We start from the raw sequence: 16,511 nt of genomic DNA, 5'->3' as shown, positions 1-16,511 counted from the left end.
TATCTATCTCTTTATGTATTGCAGTAAATACCCTGTACACAAACCATTAGGAATCTCCTGAAGAAGCTATATATTTTAGCGAAACGTGTCGAGAAATACGTTTTTAAACAGTAGATATAGAACATTTACTATTACTTTGGGCCGATCACATTATTTTACCAGGAAGATTGTCCTATCTTTTTTTAACAAATGCGTTTATTAAAATGTGTCATTTATATTGCAGGTGAAATAGTTTTTCATCTTTTGAGGCACTTTTTAAAGTTCCCTGCTCCATTTTCCAAGTTTTTTCCAATTATTTGGAATGCGGTGCATTGCTCCACTTATCCTTGGCTAATTTCTATTTGTAATGCGTTAGTTAACTGTACATATTGTCACAACTACTTAGTGTATCCAGGTGGATTATGCCAAATTTTTTTAAAGACAAAGTGGGCTCTAATTTTGTGGTAAATGGTAACTGATATAAATATAAATATAAATATATATATATATATATATATATATATATATATATATATATATATAATATATATTTATTTAATATATATATTATAAATTTATAAAATTTAATTATCAAAAGAAAACGCCCAAAAAAAAAAAAAAAAAGTCTATCTAAATATATATATTAGATTTTTTTTTTTTTTTTTTTTTACTATTTTGGGCCAGTTTTCTTTTGATAATAATAATAAAAAAAAAATAAAAAAAATGTATGTGTGTGTATGTGTATATATATATATATATATATATATATATATATATATATATATATATATATATATATATATATATATATATATATATATATATATAATTTTTTTTTTTTTTTTTTTTTTTTATTATTATTATCAAAAGAAAACTGGCCCAAAATAGTATAAAAAATAAAGTCTATCTAATATATATATATTTAGATTTATATATTATATTAATAATATAATATATATATATAATATAATATAATATATTATATATTAATAATATATATATTTAGATAGACTTTTTTTTTTTTTTTTTTTTTACTATTTTGGGCGTTTTCTTTTGATAATTTTATATATATATATATATATATATATATATATATAAAATATATATATTTTTTTATATGGCTGTAGTATATTTCTTACTATTATCCTAATTTGTCACCAAAGAGCAACCCAAAGTAAATTCTCCTGCTCTTGTCGATCGCAGTAATTCCACGTGTGTTTGTTGATGTTTGTATCCGTAGTACAGCCCAGAAACAATGGTGCACGTTTTTTGCATTTTTTATTTATTTTTTTCATCCTGCCTAAAACACACACATATGAAATAATAAAAATAATAGTCTACCCAAAATATGCTGACCGTGACCTTTGTCCCTGACCTTGACCCTAACACTAACCCTAGCAAAACTTGATCTCATTTTTTCTTCTTCTTTTTTTTTTTTTTTGATTTGCACACTTTGAGTTCTTTTACATTTTAAGGCCTCATTCACATGGCCAATTAGAGCCAGGGTTACATGGTTACATAGTTAGTCAGGTTGAAAAAAGACACAAGTCCATCCAGTTCAACCTTTAAAAGGGGTGTGACAAGTATCAGTGTAATTGCAGCCAGGAAGCCAGCACAAATCAATGACGGGTGCCATGGCTGTTCCCATGTACCTTCACATCCGGTGGCTTCATGCGATTAGGGACACCGTGTGCGTCTGGGTGGCTCTCATCTGTCCCTAACCTTTTGGACGTGCGATTACATGCGGACTGCTGCAGCCTGTCGCTTTTATTTGTACAGGATTCCTGGCCGCATCTGATCGCACACACTTGTGATCCATGCCACAGGTTTACGCTGATAAGTGCTGCCCAGGGGGATTTAAACACTGGTGTGAAATGAGACCTAAGAGTGGAGGTTCAGATTCTTACAAATTCCCTTTTTTTTATTTTATATCTGCCTATATGGTAACTCAATCGATTAGATCGTTTCTTTCACTTCCTATCGTGCCCCAGAAAAGAACATCTGGAATCTGGTTGCTGTAGTCAATAATAGCGCTTCTGTTCTCAAAATCGCCACTGAATGCTCGTCTCCGCTTTTGTCGCATTTCGTCAATGCCATAAAAGTGAGAGACGCGCATGAAAGCTGCTTTTTTATTTTATCTTTTTATTTTTTTATTTTTTTACCCAACCCATTCCAGTCGTTCTATGCCTAGGCAGACTACTCCGGGAAGAAGATGATGTGTGCAGCTCTTAATTCATCCCAAGCCCCCTCCCTTCCACCCATGGGAGCACTGTTGTGTTTACTACCTCTGAGATATTGGTGGGGATAGATTATCTTCATGCCTTTTACAGGTTAGGACAGGTCGCTGTGTTTATTGCAAGGCAGACCGGAATGATAACTGTAAACAGCCGGAGAAGATGGATATGTCTGGGAGAACCTGAAGGTGATGGATGGGACAGCCAGAGTCGGGTTAAACAAATAGGATAGTCTGGGATGGGGCGTAAATGGAACCAGGGCATGGGCATGGGACAAGCATAGGTGGGACAGCCATAGTCTGGTCATACAAGTAGGACAGCCTGGAATGGACAGAAATGGAACCTGGGCATGGGATGGGACAAGCGTAGGTGGGACAATCAGGGTCAGGTCAAACAAATAGTACAGCCTGGGATGGACGGCAATGGAACCAGGGCATAGGACAAGCGTAGGTGAGACAGCCAGAACCGGTCATACAAATAGAACAGCCTGGGATGGATGGCAATGGAACAGGGCATGGGATAAGCATAGGTGGGACAACCAGAGTCTGGTCATACAAATAGGACAGCCTGGAATGGACAGAAATGGAACCTGGACATGGGACAACCGTAGGTGGGACAGCCAGAGTCAAGTCAAACAAATAGGACAGTCTGGGATGGGCATAAATGAAACCTGGGCATGGGACAAGTGTAGGTGGGACAGCCAGAGCCAGTCATACAAATGGGACAGTCTGGGATGGGTGGAAATGGAACCTGTGCATGGTATTGGGACAAGCGTAGGTGGGACAATCAGGGTCAGGTCAAACAAATAGTACAGTCTGGGATGGAAGGCAATGGAACCAGGGCATGGGCATGGGACAAGCGTAGGTGGGACAGCCAGAACCGGTCATACAAATAGAACAGCTTGCGATGGACGGCAATGGAACAGGGCATGGGCATGGGATAAGCATAGGTGGGACAGCCAGAGTCTGGTCATACAAATAGGACAGCCTGGAATGGACAGAAATGGAACCTGGACATGGGACAATCGGGGTCAGGTCAAACAAATAGTACAGTCTGGGATGGACGGCAATGGAACCAGGGCATGAGCCTGGGACAAGCGTAGGTGAGACGACCAGAACCGGTCATACAAATAGAACAGCTTACGATGTACGGCAATGGAACAGGGCATGGGCATGGGATAAGCATAGGTGGGACAGCCAGAGTCTGGTCAAACAAATATGACAGTCTGCGATGGGTGTAAATAGAACCGGTGCATGGGCATGGGACCAGTGTAGGGGGGACAGCCAGAGTCGGGTGGCTGTAAGACAACCAGTCTGAGATGGGTATAAATGGTTCAGCAGTAAAACAGGTGACTGTGACCTGTACAACCTACTGGGTTAAATAGAACAGGAAGGGTCATTTGTAACGGGAACCATTGGATGGTTATGGCATGGGCAGCCTGAGCCTACATTCAGATGGTTGTGAATAGTGAAGATGTTGGAGTATGGAATAGTGGGACAGCCAGGTTTGTAAGACCGTCCATGAGACCGCTTAATATTCGTATACATGGAACTGCCAGGGTCACTTGGAGTAAAATTTAGAATGGCCAAGGTCAAACAATGGTGAATGAGACAGCAAGATAGATGATCGATAAAATAGTGCAGCTGGAGAATGGGTACGAATAAGGGTGGCTGTGTGCAAGACGACCAAGATCGCTCCAAACACAGCTGAAGGTGTGTACGTTGGACAGGCTAGGGCGCCTTTAGATGGAAATGTCTGAGCCAGAACCGAATGGGACATCTAGTATAAGACAACTTTTTATCAAGATGAATGTGCCTCGGGAGACATCTGCTCAATAACTCCAAACAGGACAAACGAAGGGCGACCACTATGAACGGGAAAACCATAAGCTGCCCATAGATGGATCAAAATGTGTCCGGTTCAGCAAGGACTGGTCGAATTTTGATTAATCTATGGCCATTCCCACTCAACAGAAGCCAATCAAATGGTCGACTTCTATCCAACGGGACCGTTGCAACATTTTTCTCGGTCAGATGGCTGCAGCCACTGATCAGTTTATTCTGACAGCGCTGGAGTCCTGACTTGGGTCGTACTTAAGCCATTCCTTTTTTTGATTTTATATTCAGTATTTGTGTATATTGTGTGTGATATTTTGAGATATTATTTAATAAATCTTATAAAAAATGTTGTTATAATTTGTGTCTTTTAAAGCCCCGCTTTCTGTGAATGATGGGGTTCCTTTTTCGAACGTAAAAATACAATGGCACGGCGGCAAGGATGCCGCTATCCACCTCGCGTGCGTGGGTGGGGAATTTTCCGTTACCCTTTTTTTTTTCCGATCAGCCTCCCACTGCTGTGTAGGGAATGAACAGTAATAACAACCTCCTGCGCTCAAATGTGGTGCTTCGTTTGGTAGGCTTTCCGCTTTTCCTGGTATGATGTGGCGCTGTGATGCCGTGCCGCCCTCTCAGGACTGTGGGTGTCCCTTCACATACAGCACTACAAAACAGACGGTGCACCAGCCTAGCACAATACCTTTGTACACACTTTATTGATAGATAAAATCGAATAATATACTCACATAGTGTCAGCAGGCATATCATATAATCAAGATGTGACTGTCACCAGATCCACAACACTTAGCTTGTAGCACAGGAAGGCACTTCATCCACCAATATGGCTAACATTTTTCAAGGGGCAGCCCCTCTTCCTCACAGCCAAAAGATCTTCTTTTTTTTGGGGCTTTGAGAAAGAGGGGCTGCCCCTTGAAACGTGTTAGCCATATTGGACCCTGAAGGGTTTTCCCGTGCTACAAGCCAAGCGTTATGGATCTGGTGACCGTCACATCTTGATTACCCGATATGCTTGCTGACACTATGCGTTTTGTGAGTATATTTTTTGTCTTTTGTTTATCAATAAAGTGTGCACAAAGGTAAAGCTCTAGGTTGGTGTTCCCTCTGTCTGTTGTTTTGTAGTACTGCTGTATAGGGTTCAGACATTTTTGGGCCCCGGTGGGGCTGAATGAGAGGAATTTACACATGTATGGCTAGCCTTTCACAGCTCTATCCCACAACAGAGCCAGGTGGGTTATGTTGCTTTTCTCTGCTGCAGTTAAGCAATGAGGCTTTGGTTACCTCCCCAACCGCAGCCCTTAATTCGGGAGCCTCATCAGATTGATAAAGTCATCTCTGTCAGTTCTCCTGTCAACACATGTGTATGCAGTGTACCTGATTGGCTCAGAATACCGACCCTCCCTCTTCCACTCTGAATTCTACTGCGTAGACGAAGTTGTTATGAGGATATTTAGGCACTTGTACTAGCGGCATCTAAAAATTGGATTTCAGCTTTAATGTTCAGTACTTTTTTAGCAACTGGCCAGTGAAATTTTTCTTTCCTTCTAAAACCAGATGGTTGAATGCTTTATATATGGGAGAAGGGGTTTGTGATTCAGTTTCTTTTCCCGATTGAACCTGATGATTGTTCTGTATCATTTTGTGTTGCATTGTGTTTTTATTTTTTGGTTTTGTTTTGTTTTTTGTAACTCTCCAGGGGACACCGCAGTGTATAAAAATGGATCATACTGGATCCTCGGCCGAACTTCTGTAGACATCATAAAGAGCGGAGGGTACAAAATAAGCGCTTTGGAAGTGGAGCGCCACCTCTTGGCCCATCCAAGCATTACAGGTATGTAAGTATTCCCCCCCCCCCAAAAAAAAAATTTTTTCCCACCTTCAGAGCTTTTGAATTTGTATTTTATTTATTTATTTTTATACTATCTTCTTGTATAGATGTGGCTGTCATTGGAGCACCTGATGTCATGTGGGGACAGCGCGTGTCAGCCATTGTGAAAATTCGGGACGGACATACTCTTTCCTTGAATGAACTGAAGCAGTGGGCAAGGTGAGAGGCTAAAAAAAAAAAAATTGGTAATCTCTCTGTAGCTGAAGCTAAGCCTAAAGTGGTTCTAAAGCCTAAACATTGTTTACCTTAATGCATTCCTTGCATTAAGGTAAAAAAAAAAAAAAAATGTTTTTAGGTTGTAATATCCCCCCTCAGTCACTGAGGTTCAGGCATTAGGCTACTGAATTATGAAGGATGGCGGGTCGGTACTGGGAAAGGGGGGTACTTAAAGTAATTGTAAAAGGGATTTACTTTTTATTTCTATTTTTATTTCTATACACACACACACACTAACTATATATATGTATATATATATATATATATATATATATATATATATATATATATATATATATATATATATATATATATATACACACACAGTACTGTAATCTTACAGATTACAGTACTGTATAAAAAAAAATTACACAACCCCTTTGTCCCTAGTGGTCTGTGCAGTGCCCTGCATGCACTTTTATATTATAAATACTGTGTTTTTTTCTGCCTGGAATTTGGAGATTGTCCATAGCAACCAGAAATTGTCCCTTTTTCAATATAAAACGCCAAATTTCCATGCAAAATAATTGTACCGCTTTCAGCACCTAAAACCAGAACTAATCATACCGCCAGGGAGGTTAAACTAGAAAACCCATATATGAGAGAAGATGGGGCTGCACCCCCCCAGGAAATTGCAATATGGGACGATTCTGCCAGGGTTTTTTTTTTTTTTTTTTTTTTTTTTTGCAGCAAAGTAATTTGGTAAAAAAATGAATGATTTGATTACGATTTTTTTATTATACCAAAGTAGAATTCAAATTCATGAATTAGTTTAAAATATGAGCTCTGGTTACAAGCTTAAAGGACATTCCATCATACATGGCAAAAATCATACAGAGGAACAAATCGTTACGTTACAAAATGACCATCCATATTTATACCCCAACGCGTTTTGACCCATACAGTCGTGGTCTTCTTCAGGGGTATTTTTTTTTTTTTTAATAGATATATAAAAAAGAAACCTCATAATTCAAACATCTATATACATATTGGTGGTATATTTACCGATCAAAGAGTGGAATTGAGAAAATATGTCCTATAACCAGAATTTGTAAAAGAAATGTTGCGATCCAAGGAGCCACACATTTCGACCTCCAGAGAGGAAAAGGATAGGCCGCACCTGTGATGCCTTTTCCAAATAATCTCAATGAATAAATCAATAAAGAATATGTAAAGGATAATCATATTTTTACGGTACTAGCAGAGAATACCAGACTAGTTAATCTTTGTTCATGCTGATTGATTTTATTTATGAAATTATAGATGTATAAATGTATTGGTTGACTATATATCTTATGTGTGTCTTCTTTTTTACAATAAAAAAACATTAATAATGTGTGTGTGGGGAAAAATAAAATAAAAATAGAAGCTTGTTTTCCATAATACAGGGGGGGGGGGCTTTCCACTTCCTTCTCCTGCATAAACTGTGCTATATACATGATGTAATACAGGGATGTCCAAACTGTTTTTCAAAGAGGGCCAGATTTGATGAAGTGAACATGTGTGAGGGTCGACCCTTTTGCCTGACATACTTTGAACCATTAAAATTCGGTCTAAGTGTGTTTGTCCGAGATATACCGTATTTATCTGCGTATAACACGCACCTTCACTTTTAAGAGGGAAGTTTCAGGAAAAAAAATTACATTTTAAATAAAGAACTGTGAAGCAAAATAAGGGTCAGTGCCCATCAATGCAGCCTAATCAGTGCCCATCTGCAGCCCCACCACTGCCATGAATGCAGCCCCACCACTGCCATGAATGCAGCCTCACCACTGCCATGAATGCAGCCTCCCCACTGCCATGAATGCAGCCTCCCCACTGCCATGAATGCAGCCTCCCCACTGCCATGAATGCAGCCTCCCCACTGCCATGAATGCAGCCTCCCCACTGCCATGAATGCAGCCTCACCACTGCCATGAATGCAGCCTCACCACTGCCATGAATGCAGCCTTCCCACTGCCATGAATGCAGCCTCACCACTGCCATGAATGCAGCCTCACCACTGCCATGAATGCAGCCTCACCCCTGCCATGAATGCAGCCCCACCCCTGCCATGAATGCAGCCCCACCCCTGCCATGAATGCAGCCTCCCCACTGCCATGAATGCTGCCTCCCCACTGCCTGAATGCAGCCTCCCCACCGCCATGAATGCAGCCTCCCCACCGCCATGCATGCAGCCCCACCACCGCCATGCATGCAGCCCCACCACCGCCATGCATGCAGCCCCACCACCGCCATGCATGCAGCCCCACCACCGCCATGCATGCAGCCCCACCACCGCCATGCATGCAGCCCCACCACCGCCATGAATGCAGCCCCACCACCGCCATGAATGCAGCCCCACCACCGCCATGAATGCAGCCCCACCACCGCCATGAATGCAGCCTCCCCACTGCCATGAATGCAGCCTCCCCACTGCCTGAATGCAGCCTCCCCACCGCCATGAATGCAGCCTCCCCACCGCCATGCATGCAGCCCCACCACCGCCATGCATGCAGCCCCACCACCGCCATGCATGCAGCCCCACCACCGCCATGCATGCAGCCCCACCACCGCCATGCATGCAGCCCCACCACCGCCATGAATGCAGCCCCACCACCGCCATGAATGCAGCCCCACCACCGCCATGAATGCACTACTGTCCGGCAGTGGAGTGTTGAAATTTTGCACATTAGTTGCTTCCTTAACGATAATATCCCGTGGAACTTCACTCTTTCTCAATCAACAGTAAGTATTTTCAATCCTTTGTGCTGCAAGCATTACATTAGTAAATACAGTAGTAGGGATGGGCTCAGATGTGCTCGGATTGTACCCAACAGGAAGCCGATGCTGCACACCACCAATCATAGGCAGTGTGCATGCGCAGCTGCGGTCCAGGAAATGCCTCCCCACCTATGATGGGCGGTGTGCAGTGATGGCTTCCTGGCAGGTACGATCTGAACACGCCTGAGCCGATCCCTAGTAAATAGATAGGAAAGTATATCCTATTTTACTTGTTTTAAACTATTTTATTTAGTTTTTTTACATTTCTTCAGTTGCTTCCTGGTTTCTTGCCCAGGCAAATGATGTCCTACATCCCAGGAGTCATCAGGAAGGATAGAGGGGTATTCTCAGCTAGGCACGCCCTCCTGCTTGTATGGCTGAACTAAGGGCAGATGGATTCCAGGAAGTCAGTGCTACATGAATATTGGTGTGTGCAGCCTATTGCATTAGGGTGTGCACTCCAAGGCTCAAACACACAGTATCGATCACTCGCTGTGTTCGTTCACAAAGGGAAGGGGCCGGTAAATCACATATTTGCAGGCCCCTTCCCCCACTCATCCTAAAACATTCCCCTGTGTGTGTGCCCGCAGCATCAGCTGGTGGGAGAGAAGTCGATGGACGCCATTAGCGCTGCGGGGGTAGGCCAGGGCAGTAGGAGGAATCGGGTGTGCCGTGGCACTCTGTGCATGAATCGTCTGCCCTTACTCAAAATTAAGGCGTGTTCGCAAGTCCACATGCCCGCCAGGAAGTTGACACTCCGCAGCGCCAATCACAAGCAGTGAGACATCTCCTGGTTCACGGCCGCACACAGAAAGGGGAATGTCTCACTGCCTGTGATTAGCGATGCGCAGTGTCAGCTTCTTGGCGGGCGCGTGGACTTGCGTGCACAACTGAGCTCATCCTTACTCAAAATGGCAACAGCTAGAAATGCTGGGGGGGGGGGGGGGGGTTCAAAGTGATTTATCAGAAAAATAAAGGTATGGATGGGGGAGTTTACTTTTATTATTAAAAATGAATTAAACAGCGTTTTTTTTTTTTTTCGGCGCTCAGATGAAGCGTATTTTTGCTTTAAATGAACTGATTGCACTTAGTGAACAGCGCCTTGTTGAAAACCAAAAAAAACAAAACAGCACTGTAATTTTTTATTAAATACAAAGCTATGGTGGCCATACACCAGTTGTACAGGCACCAGCATGTATGTGATGATGCGTGTAACTAAGCCAGGCTCCCTTCTCTCATTTAGGGCATTCATGGCCCCGTACTGCATTCCTGCTGAGCTCATCCGGGTGGAAGAAATTCCCCGAAACCAGATGGGAAAAATCAATAAAAAGCAACTGCTGTCTCTGTTCTATTTCAAGCCAGAAGGGGGGAATCAGACTATACCTGCCTGAACACGCGCTCCTGCACACCCCGGGACACCCCAGTTCATCGCAAAGCCCTGCGTTCAGGGGCCCCAATCACTATGCAGATACAGCGGTGGATGCCTGCACGGCGTTGTGCGGACAGTTTTTCTGTAGGTGGTATAACTGATTTAACACCACCAGAATGGAGAAGAAAATACCTCTGCTACTTCCTGGTAAATTGGCAAAATAAAGGTGTGGGTCATCCTTACACATGTGAAAGATTTAAAGAGACCCTGTCACATAATTTAATGGTTTGAACGAAAAAAACGTAGCTGTAAACGAGAGACTGAACACCTACAGGACACCGTATTGATGTGGAGAACAGCAAGAGGAACCAGTGAGAGCTGGGGGGGTCAAGACAAGGGGTGGGCAGGAGGGGCGGCTGCCCTGGGCGCATTGGTTTATTGTAGGGATGGGAGAGCCTTCCTTCTGTTACAAGGCTTACGGAAGTAGTGACCGCAGCATCACTACTCCTATTAGTGCAGCACTGGGAGCGGCAGGGAGGGGGGGGGGGGGATCAGGGAAGTGGTGCGGGCTGTGTTTTCTCTCCCCCACCTCCTTCCTGCCAGTGCATCACTCCTCTGTTTAGAAGCCGGCAGCAGTAATCGGACACTGGAGCTTTGCACTGGTAGGAGGCAGGAAGGGAGAGAGAGTATAACCCACAGCTGAGCGCAGGACAGAGCTGGGAGTGGAAACATGAGCCAGGAGGAGGCAGCGGCTGTGCACTCTCGCTTGCTCTCTCTCTCTCCCCAGCTCCTCCCTCTTGTCAGTGCAGTGCTCCTGTACCTGGGCTGACGCGTTTCGTCCAAATGGAACTTCTACATTGTTTTCATTTTTATGATGGACATTTTTTTATGTGTTTTATGTGGGGATTCTTAGTTTAACCCCCACTGTTTCCTTTACAGGTCATATATAAACACGTATTGTTAGTGATTTTGTCTACACTAATTCGCTTGTTTGTTTTAGCGCCACACTTTTTACCCTCACCAGTGCTCCTGTAGCCTGTAAACACAACTGCATACAGCTGCACTAACAGCTCAGGACTGTTTCTTATGTTATCTTCCACCCTCGGCCACCTCCTCGTTATCTTCCACCCCCAGTTTGGCATCGTTGCCCTGGGCACTGGGTGACCGTGTCCCGACACTGTGTGGGGGACCCAGGAGATGGACGCTCCCGGAAGTGTCAGATTCCCAGCCAAATTCCGGAGACCATTACTTGGCAATGGAGCAGCGTATAGGACACAGGTCTCTTGCTACATGTATGTGCTTTGCTCAAATGGTTTCATTATGTTACAGGGTCTCTTTAAGGTCTGCAAAGTCTTTGTAGACACAACTCATACTGTTATGTCCTTCGTTTCCCCTCCCCCATTGATCAGACTGCCACAGGGTTGCCAACCCCGCGCAAATTTTATGGACAGTTTGTAAAAGAAAATGCAGATTTACACTAGAAAACCATCAGTAAATGTCCGTTTATAGACCGCAGCTCTCCATAGAAAATATGGCCATGGTGCCGGCTTGACGTCGTGGCGCCATTGGATAAGACTGGAGGGTGAGACTGCCCCCGTGAGTGGGAGCACCGCCAGCCGCTGGGAGTGTCACTGGAGAACAGGCGGTCTGGAGGAGAAGAGGTGGGGATGAGCAAACCAGAGGAGCCCCCGGAGGACCATGTCTGACTGCCATGCACCAGAGGGATCAATATAGGAGGAGGTCAGGGACTGCTCCAGTCAGGTCACACAGTCTGTGGGGTGGGGTGGGGGTCTCTCTCTCCCCCCCGCTACAATCAGAGTTCCCAGCATTCCCCCCCATAAATCAATGCCCTCAGATTTCTCCTTTACATAACAGTCCCCCTTAAAGTGCTGTAAAGAGGAACTCTGATGTAAAGGGCAATTCTGCGGGCTCTGATGTAAAGGGCAATGCTGTGGACTCTGGTCACCAGTGCCCCCCCCTTTTATCAGAGTTCCCCTTTACACTAGAGTCCGCAGCATTCCCCCTTACATCAGAATCCTCTCCTTTACATCAGTGTTCCCTTTTACATCAGGGTCTGCAGAGTTCCTCCTTACCCTGTTAAGGGGAGCCCTGCCGACTCTGATGTAAAGGAGTACTCCATGTTAGGTTATATTCACCTGACCTTCCTGTTCAAGGAGAAATGTTTTTTTGTTCTACCTTAAAGTGGAGTTCCACCCAAAAGTGGAACTTCCGCTCATTCTACTCCTCCACCCTTTCGGAGGGCGGGGGGGGGGGGGGGGGGACCAACAGGATACTTGTATTTAATGGGTAGCCTTTTCCCACTTCCGGGAGCCTCAGCTGCAGGTATTTACGTCGCTGCCTGGGCTCCCTCCTCCTACCCCAGCTGCCAGGCCAGTAGGAGCGGCTTCACTACTGGGTTCCCTTACTCGCAATGGAGGTGGCATACACCCGGCAGCTGATGGAAATGTCAGCTGCGGGGCCGACATCGCTGGACTCCAGGACAGGTAAGTGTCCGATTTTTTTATTTATTTTTTTTAAAGTCAGCAGCTCCAGTATGTGCAGCTGCTGCCTTTTAATTTTTGCAGCGGTGGGTGGACCTCCGCTTTAAGCACATTGCTAATCACACTAACTATTAAATATTCATATTGGCTAACTTTTTGAACTTTCTGTAAAATATTGGGCTCCTGTCAGTACCCTTTTTGTGTTATATCAGTGAAAATATTGTCTGTCAGTAAATGTTTTTGTAATGTGTCAGTAGTAAATTTCACTTTGGGAGATTGGCAACCCTGGACTGCAACATTGTAACTTATGTAACACAACAAAAGGCAAAGTATTCCCAATGGCATTTATGTTTGCATAATGACTTTCAAAGAATCTTTGTGCTGTGTTGGCAATGTAATGCCCATTCTACAGGGGCAACGGTACCTAAAGTAAGATGACCAGATTTTTTTAATTAAATCCGAGGGACATATTATTGGCAAATGGTAAGCAAATTTTCCTCCAATTATATATGCAATGTATGTGATATGTGTTTATAGAACGATAGTATGCCATATATATACATTATTTCCCACATTTCGTCAATGAGATAAAAAATGTACTTCTTAGAATTTTTGAGATATGGCTACCAAATGTTATGAAGATAAGCTAGAGAAAAAGCAGTGCAGAGTTCAGGAGCGCGCTACATAAAGAATGCAGGGCTCAGCTGTGCCCATCTATTCAGCCTGACCAGTGCCCAGAAATGCAGCCTCACCAGTGCCCATCTATTCAGCCTGACCAGTGCCCAGCAATGCAGCCTCACCAGTGTCCAGCAATGCAGCCTCACCAGTGCCCATCTATACAGCCTGACCAGTGCCCAGCAATGCAGCCTCACCAGTGCCCATCTATGCAGCCTGACCAGTGCCCATCTATGCTGCCTCATTAGTGCCCAGCAATGCAGCCTGACCAGCCCTCTGAAATTCCAGTGGTTTAGGCACGCCCCCCGCGCCTCAGCACCCACCCAGGATCGATCCTGCACCTTGCCCCACCCCTGCAATCCGGGGACTGTCCCTGGAAACATAGGGGCCGTTTGGTCACCCCACCCTAACCTAAAGGCAGTTTGAATTTGCCTGTATGCTGCGGTCAAGAGGTAGTAGACACCTCTAGGCAACTGATTGTCCCATTAGGTTTTCTACTGAATCTCCAAATACAAAGAATGCTAAAAGCAGAGCCAACCTGTTCCCCGGGCTGACTCCACCCCCTCCTACCTCAGCCTAACTATTGACCGATCCCCATGATGGGCATCATCACTGGCTAACAGTGAGGCATAGGAGGCTCTAGAACAGTGTCTCTCAACTGGGGTTCCACAGCGAAATCCTGGTCTGTCGCAGGCAGCTGACCAGTAGATGGCATCACCTCTGCTGGCTCCGCTTGTGTAGCTATGCAGCGACTGTTCCTCAGGGGTCCTTCCTCCCCTCCTGTTGATCCTGGTTATTGTATGTGACATCACCCGGGATGGACAGGAAGAGAGAATTGGAGGAGGGGCCGGTGGGGAACAGTGCGGCAGAAGAGGACTCGTCACTGCTGCCCCACCAATTGCTTTGAGCTCATATAAGGTACCCTGATCCCATGTAAGGTGCTATGATCCCATGTAAACGTGTTCTGAACCCAGGTGCCCCATAATGTTCCCTGCCCCTATGTAATGTGCCCTGTTGTGTGCCCCATAATGTGTCCTGCTCTCATGTAAACAAACAAGATATTTGGGGGGGCACACCCTAAAATAAATGCATAAAGATGGTGCAGCCATAAGACCATACAACAGAACAAAAATATTACAGCGCACACATGCAAAACTAACATTTACTTCCAGCAAGGCTTTTTAAAAACACCATTAGACATTTTCAAAAAACATTATCAAAAAAATATGGGGATTTGGTCACACCATATTGCTATATGGTGCTTAAGCCCACTTACTGCGACAAAGTACCCCATGATTAGTGGGTCCTGCACTATCCATAGACTGGGAGATCCTGCTTCTCTGAACCATGGGAGCCATACACTCCTCTATATGGGAGAACTAAAGGTCTCCACCTATGACACAGGTTGTCACTAATGAGTGGTACTTACTGAGGTAGTGGGGTGCTCCACCCAAAAGGATATTTTTGTTCTGTTGTATGGTCTTATGGCAGCACCATCTTTATGCATTTTTTTTAATATCTTGTTTGTCTATTGTATGGATTCTGACCAAATCTTTTTGGGTGAGGAGCACCCCACTCCCTCAGTAAGTACCTCTCATTATTGTCCACCTTTGTCATAGGTGGAGACCTCATGTTCTCCCATATAGAGGAGTGTATGGCTCCCATGGTTCAGAGAAGCAGGATCTCCCAATCTATGGATAGTGCAGGACCCACTAACCATGGGGTACTTTGTCGCAGTAAGTGGGCTTAAGCACCGTATAGCAATATGGTGTGACCAAATCCCCATATTTTTTGATGATGTTTTTTGAAAATGTCTAGGTTTTTTTTTTAAAAGCCTTTCTGGAGGTAAATGTTTTGCATGTGTGCGCTGTAATATTTTTGTTCTGCTCCCATGTAATGTGCCCTGCTCCCATGTAATGTGCCCTATAATGTGCCCTGCTCCTATGTAATGTGCCCTATAATGTGCCCTGCTCCTATGTAATGTGCCCTATAATGTGCCCTGCTCCTATGTAATGTGCCCTATAATGTGCCCTGCTCCTATGTAATGTGCCCTGCTGTGTGCTCTTTAATGGTGTGCTGTGTGCGCCATAATGTTCCCTGCCCCCATGTAATGTGCCTTGTTGTGTGCCCTGCTCCCATGTAATGTGCCCTGCTGTGTGCCCTATAATGTGCTCTGCTCCCATGTAATGTGCCCTGCTGTGTGCCCTATAATGTGCCCTGCTCCCATGTAATGTACCATGCTGTGTGCCCTATAATGTGCCCTGCTCCCATGTAATAGGCCCTGCTGTGTGCTCTATAATTGTCCTGCTGTGTGCCCCATAATGTTCTCTGCCTCCATGTAATGTGCCCTGCACCCGTGTAGGGTGTCCTATAATGTTCCCTGCTGTGTGCCCTATAATGTGCCCTGCTCCCATGTAATGTGCTCTGCTGTGTGCCCCATAATGTTCCCTGCCCCCATGTATTGTGCCCTGTTGTGTACCCCATAGTGTGCCCTGCTTCCATGTAATGTGCTCTGCTGTGTGCTCCATAATGTGCCCTGCTTCCATGTAATGTGCTCTGCTGTGTGCCCCATAATGTTCCCTGCCCCCATGTATTGTGCCCTGTTGTGTACCCCATAGTGTGCCCTGCTTCCATGTAATGTGCTCTGCTGTGTGCTCCATAATGTGCCCTGCTTCCATGTAATGTGCTCTGCTGTGTGCTCCATAATGTGCCCTGCTTCCATGTAATGTGCCCTGCTGCCCCCCCCCCCCCCCCCCCCCCTTGTACACTGTTTATCTGAAGTTTGGCCCAGAATTGAGAATCTGTGCAGAAGAAAGGCAAGCACACGTTTTACAATAAACAGGTACGTTTTTAATATTCATTCTATTTATTTAATGCTATTTCTAAAAATAATTGTTATATCAACAGCGCGCTGATCACACCAACATTCATGTGAAGATTATTTTAGGGGTTCCCCGAGATGTCAAACTTTTTGCCAAGGGGTTCCTCCACAGTAAAAAGGTTGAGAGGAACTGCTCTAGAAGATGTATGAGT

General features: G+C 44.7%; 1 protein-coding gene across 1 annotated transcript in view; it reads left to right on the top strand.

Annotated features, from left to right (window-relative positions):
* ACSF3 (acyl-CoA synthetase family member 3) overlaps positions 1 to 11,269 on the top strand; it is a 45,232-nt gene extending 33,963 nt beyond the window's left edge. Inside the window, exons 8-10 of the mRNA XM_077451064.1 lie at positions 5,763 to 5,897; positions 6,002 to 6,113; positions 10,177 to 11,269. Coding sequence (XP_077307190.1) covers positions 5,763 to 5,897; positions 6,002 to 6,113; positions 10,177 to 10,324 — 395 coding nt within the window. The 3' untranslated portion in view covers positions 10,325 to 11,269. The remainder of the gene's footprint in view (positions 1 to 5,762; positions 5,898 to 6,001; positions 6,114 to 10,176) is intronic.
* Positions 11,270 to 16,511: the final 5,242 nt, after the last annotated feature.

The sequence above is a fragment of the Lithobates pipiens genome, unplaced genomic scaffold, assembly GCF_037356315.1.
Source record: "Lithobates pipiens isolate NorthernLeopardFrog02 unplaced genomic scaffold, aLitPip1_a1.2 Scaffold_10, whole genome shotgun sequence".
Taxonomy (NCBI): Eukaryota; Metazoa; Chordata; class Amphibia; order Anura; family Ranidae; genus Lithobates; species Lithobates pipiens.
The sequence above is the reverse complement of the archived record's forward strand: the minus strand, read 5'-3'. Positions and strand labels throughout refer to the sequence as shown.